The sequence below is a fragment of the Octopus bimaculoides genome, chromosome 2 (assembly GCF_046866305.1).
Source record: "Octopus bimaculoides isolate indiv1 chromosome 2, ASM4686630v1, whole genome shotgun sequence".
NCBI classification, from domain to species: domain Eukaryota; kingdom Metazoa; phylum Mollusca; class Cephalopoda; order Octopoda; family Octopodidae; genus Octopus; species Octopus bimaculoides.
The window spans coordinates 130414086-130420085 of NC_142929.1; the positions used below are offsets into that span (position 1 = coordinate 130414086).

General features: G+C 33.8%; 1 protein-coding gene across 1 annotated transcript in view; it reads right to left on the minus strand.

The window, feature by feature from the left end:
* Window positions 1–6000, minus strand: part of LOC106877301 (uncharacterized) — a 449889-nt gene that overhangs the window by 366868 nt on the left and 77021 nt on the right. Inside the window, exon 50 of the mRNA XM_089338059.1 lies at window positions 4667–4723. Within this exon, the coding sequence (XP_089194185.1) occupies window positions 4667–4723 (57 nt within the window). The remainder of the gene's footprint in view (window positions 1–4666; window positions 4724–6000) is intronic.

Below are 6000 nucleotides of genomic sequence, written 5' to 3' on the forward strand. Positions count from 1 at the left end.
GTTTTTAGAGAGTTGTAAATATTAAAATAATATTATTTTATAATTTCAGATTTAGTGTCTTGTTAATACTAGTAGACATTAGGGATCTATATTTTTCTTTTGTTCATATGAATTATTTTATTTGGTAATCTGCACTATTTTATATTAATCTGGATTTTCTCATTAATTCTTCCTTAACAACATCGTTCGTTCGTTTAACGTCCGCTTTCCATGCTAGCATGGGTTGGACGATTTGACTGAGGACTGGTGAACCAGATGGCTGCACCAGGCTCCAATCTGATTTGGCAGAGTTTCTACAGTTGGATGCCCTTCCTAACGCCAGCCACTCTGAGAGTGTAGTGGGTGCTTTTACGTGCCACTGGCTATTTAGGGTTGCAACTCTAGCAAAACAATCACCATCATCATTGTTTTAATGTCCACTTTTCCAAGCATGCCTGGGTCAGACAGAGTTTATTGAGAGAGATTTTCTATGCCTGGATGCCTTTCATGTTGCCATTCTTACCTGTTTTCAAGCAAGGTAATATTTCCCCATGGTCAGACATATTTTCGCAGAATATTGGAAATGTATGACATTCATTTACAATAATCATGTGATGTCAAGACAAGGAGACACAAACATACACACACATATATCCATATGTATGTATGCATATGTGTATGTGTGTATGCATGCATGTATGTACATGATGGGCTTCTTTCAGTTTCCATCTACCAAATCCACTCACAAGGCTTTGGTTAGCCCAGGACTATAATAAAACACACTTGCTCAAGATGTACCACAATGAGACTGAACTCAAAACCTTGTGGTTGAGGGACAAACTTCTTAACCACACATCCATGCCTGTGCCTACCCAGGAAAAAACACAAAGTGTTTAGATCCTTATTCAGTGATCTTGAAATGTTAATACTATACCTTTAAAAGATTATTGTGCAAGTGTTATACTTTCACTGCTTGCCATGTTATTATATTTCCATTATTAATTACTAATCCACTGAATAAAACAACATTATTTCTTTGAATAAAAGAAAGTATTTAAAACTTTTGGAAGGCATGAGACCTTGTGGTTATGGTGGTGCACTCGCTATTGTAAGATTGTTGTTCAGTTCCCAGATTGGGTTGTACTTTTGTGTTCTTGAGCAAAACACTTCATTTCACATTGCTCCAGTTCACTCAGCTGTAAATAACTTCAAGCAACAGCTGGGAAGTAAACCCTGCAACAGACCAGCATCCTGTTCAGGGGTCAGTTTTGTTATCTCAGTTCCTTATATGCCTTGGGAACTGGGTTAAACACCTGCCTTATGAATCTTTAAGACTCATGACAGATGTATGTCTAAGTAAGTTCCATATTTATTCTTATAACAATTAAACCTTATGTATATGTTGCATCAATATGCAACTGTCATGAAATCCACTGTTAGTTTTTCAAATATCAGATAAAAAGGTATCCTTTAAGAAAATAGCCTTCATGGAAATGTAAACATGCTTTTGCTTTTGTTTCGTTTTGGTGCTTATTGTGTTCTTATCCATAGATTCTTCATCAAGTAAATTGTTTCTTATAGAATACCTTATTCTATTGTATATCTCTGTGTGCATCTCAGTTTTAGAACAGGTACCCCACATTCTTGTATGTCAGTAGTGGTGGATAAAACTTTTGACATCAGGAAGAGTAGCCAACCGTAAAGCACTATCTTGAAAATGTTGATGATTATAATTTCGGAAGGTTTTTTTTCTTATGGTAATAGAAATTTCTATGCATAAAAATGTTCCTTCAAGAGTCACAATATTCTATCAATACCTCAAAGTAGCAGACTGGTAGCATTGATAGATCAATAAATAAACTGCTACATGATATTTAGTTATGTTTGTTTTTGAGTTCAAATACCCTCCTAGGATAACTTTATGTTTAATCTTTGTTGAAAAAAATAAGTACCCATCAAATACTAGGTTTCAAGCCTTTTCACTACTCTTAGAAATTTTATGACTACCTAGCCAGATTTCCTTAAGTCAGATGCGCTCTCTGTCATCAATCCTTGCCTGTTTTCAAGCAATATGATTTCCCCATGGCACGTTTTCATTAAATTTTGAAGAGTTTGATGATGATGCTTATTTACAACTATTGTGTAATGACAAGAAAAGAAAAACACACACACACACACAAAATAGGCTTCTTTTACTTTCTGTCTACCATATCTACCACTTACCAGGCTTTAGTTGGCTCAAGGCTATAGCAGATGACACTTGACTAAGTTGCCATGCAGCGGGACCAATCCCAAAACCATGTGGTTAGAAAGTAAACTTCTTAACTGCACACCTATGTTTGCACTTGAAGTATGTCTATAGATATTAGGACTTCATTACATTGAACAAAGCAAGCCAACTGTGTTTACACTAATTATGCTTTTTTATAAGAATTAAATTCAGAAACTAAAAGAGAAGCTTAAAAACTGATTGTAACCACTCCAAATAAATGAATAACTAAGTTTTGCCCATTAGTTTCAGCATCAAGTGCATAAACAAACACATTGTAATAGTTGATAAACAATCTCTATTGTTGATAAAAATTTATGCGCTTATGCCTTGACAGTTTAAATACTACACCTTCACTGGCATGGATTTTAACAATTAAATTATTATTTTAACGTCTAGGAGAAAGTAATACAGAGCATAATTTGATAGTTATCTGGTCGTAAGATTATATTTTGGTTTAAAATTTTGGAACTATGAAGTATCAGGTGACATAACATCTACTATTCTTTTTTATGTGAAAGACTTTTAAAAAATAAGGAAAAACAACAGAATAATATGTTGCTTAATATAATAATTGTTTTATGTTGCCATTTAATTTTCTATCATTTTATATGCTCTTAAGAAAGCATGTTTGATTATAATGGGCTACTCACACTTAAGAAATATATTTACTTTGTCTTGCCACAAGATTTTTATCATAACTTGTGTAATTTTTCATATTTTTTTTTCAGCATTTACTTTTCCATTCACTATTGTGGCGATGTATAGCTGAGTAGTAAGGGTGTTGCCCTTATGACTAAGATCGTGACCTTGATTCCCAGACCAGGCAGTGCATTGTATTCTAGAGCAAAACACTTCATTTCATGTTGCTCCAGTCCTCTCAAGAGTAAACAAGTTCCAGCAATACCTGAGAAGTTAATGATGTGATTGATGGACTGGCATCCTGATCAAGAGGGAGTGGTGTAATCTCAGCCACTTATATATCATGGAAACCTGGATAAGCTTTGACTTTATGAGACCTAGCACTTATAACAGGCCTAAGTCCTAACTTTTCCTTGCTTGCATATGTCAGTACACTGTGGCAGAGTTTTCTAAGGTCAGAGCCATTCCTATCACTAACACCCACTTATGTCCAAGGGAGGTAATAATCTCACAGTCTCGACACATTTTGTGTAGAAAACTGGAAACAAATGATACTGTATGAATGAGGCTCTTGTTTCAAAGGTTACAGGACAAGTCAAGAAGCCTAGACATGTCTTTGCAGAGAACTGCAAGCAAACACCATTAGCTAAACAATTGTTTACAATCAGTGAACAAGAATACTGTCTCCTATCTTTTCTATTACTACTGTAATAGTCGCTGTTCTCAGGAGCTGGCTGATCTTCTACTTCTGCCCTTTAGGTACTGTTATCTCACTTGTCTCTGCATCTCCCATTAGCCTTGGTGCATCCAACATCCTAGCCCTTTGTAACCACTATGCCCTAATTCAGTAAATGAAAAAAGTAAGACATAAGCTGTTTCTTTTCATTAACAGCTTAGAATAGATATCTATGTGCATTTTTTAAAACCTATCAATATATATTGCTTTAATGTATCTCTTTTATAATGGCATATCATTTTGAACATGCACACACTGTTTATGTTTGTGTAGTTAATACTGAATGCATACAGTCTTCCATGTCACTTACTATAGAAAATATAGCAGTGGGTAAAGACACTTACAAATATACACTATATATTTTTTTTAATGTGAACTTTTAGTCAACAAGGCCAGGAAAATATATTTTATCCCTTTCTTAACCTAGCTCTTTTCTGTTTTCCAACTATTTTTTTTTCTGGCCCTGCCTCCCTATCCTTTCTCTCTCTCTACAACTAAGTCAGTATCATACACACACTCAAACACAATCATAAATATATGATAGGTGATACAAATAACTAAATTGAAATCACTCTTAACATTGTGATGAGATGACTGACAATAGCTGTTTGGACGCTGGTGATTTAGCATGGTTGACTGGATACTGAACCTGTTTTTGGTGACAGTACTATTTAGCACTGGAGACAAACACACACATACATATCAAAATATACACATAGTGTGAGAGAGATGGGGAGAGAGAGATTATAATTTATTAACTGAATAAGATTGACACTAACTCTTTCCCTCTCTTCATGCACACAGAGAAGTATGCTGACACACACACACAGTGAGAGAGAGGGGGGGATGAAAGTAACATTAAAATGTTTGATGTCAAATAAGTCAGCATCGAATCAGCAATGCAAAATAGACTGGACCAAAAAGGGCTGTGGCAAAGCATCTCATACTCCTCAGAATTAATGGAAAAACATTTTTGATTGACGCTCTATTATAGTCAACCCAATGAAAGATAATTTATGTAAGAAAAATTAAATAATAACCTTGGTTTAGTCAATTCAGGAGCTGGAGTAGGTTTTCTCACTGGCTTATCTTCATCCCTACATAGAAAAGATAATCATTTCATCAATGTATGTGAACCATTAAATGAACTTGCAATACACATGGAAATTCCATGGTTATTTTAAAAACTATAAGACCGTTGAAAGTTTATAGAAAACCATGAATTACGTAATTTCTTTTAAAATTGCATGTTTTCTTGAGATGGTGTGAAGTCCACATAGGTAATACTGAAGGTGAGTCTTAGGATAGAACACCTTTGAAAACTAAATTCTTTGTTACACACTTGTCACTTCTTCTAACTAGAAAGTTATCTATCTTTACATCAAGAAGTGAATGTATTCTAGAAAGAGTTAAATACAACTGTCCATGAGAAAATACTGGTTCACTTCTCTTCATGTTTCCAATGTAAATCATGTTATGAAAATTATTTAAAATGTGTTGAAAAAATAATGTAAACAAACTAGAAGAAATAATTTATCTAAATATTATTCTGCTATAGTATGGTTACATTGGTAACACATTACCAAATATCAATACACTGTACTACAGCTTTATTTTCATATCAGAGAAAAGTTTATATGACTGGCCTTGAACCCACAGTCTCTGTGAATGGCACACAGTAGCTGCTCAACTGTACTGTGGATTCTAAAATAATATTTAGCAGTAATATATGTATAGATATGACAATTTAAAATTATTTATCTCTCAGTCAGTTGTTTTATGGATAATATGTAAATGAGTCCATAATAGATTATGTTCATGATATTGTTCCATAGTTTGTCAAGTATCTTATAATATAAATGGATATTGTAAAATAGATTAATTATATCTTCAGTTTCATTCCATAGTTAAAGCTTGTATGTAGATCATAGCAGAATATTATTGAGTGTATCTAGAGCAAGATTTCAACACTGAGCCTGTAAAAGTGATATGTAAATAATATGTTGCTTTCTTTCCAAGCCTTGAAATGTTTTAATAATCCTAAGCTGATTACATGTCCATTTTATATGGCAACAAACTATTTTATTCTACTTACAGTGTACAAAAATAATGCATACAATAACATATAAAAAATATGTAAGTATGAAAATTTGTGAACAGAAAACAGAGTTCCATAAATAAAAACACATGCACAGATTCTCTTTTTCACTTCACACACACACAAATATATATACTGTGGAGTTTGTATGTGTTCAGTATGTATGCATAGGCACAAAGTAGTCATTGGAAAGGTTATTTTGTTAGGAAGTTCAGTTTGCAATCACATGGTCCCAGGTCTAACCTGACTACACAGCATCTTGAGGTGTCTTTTACT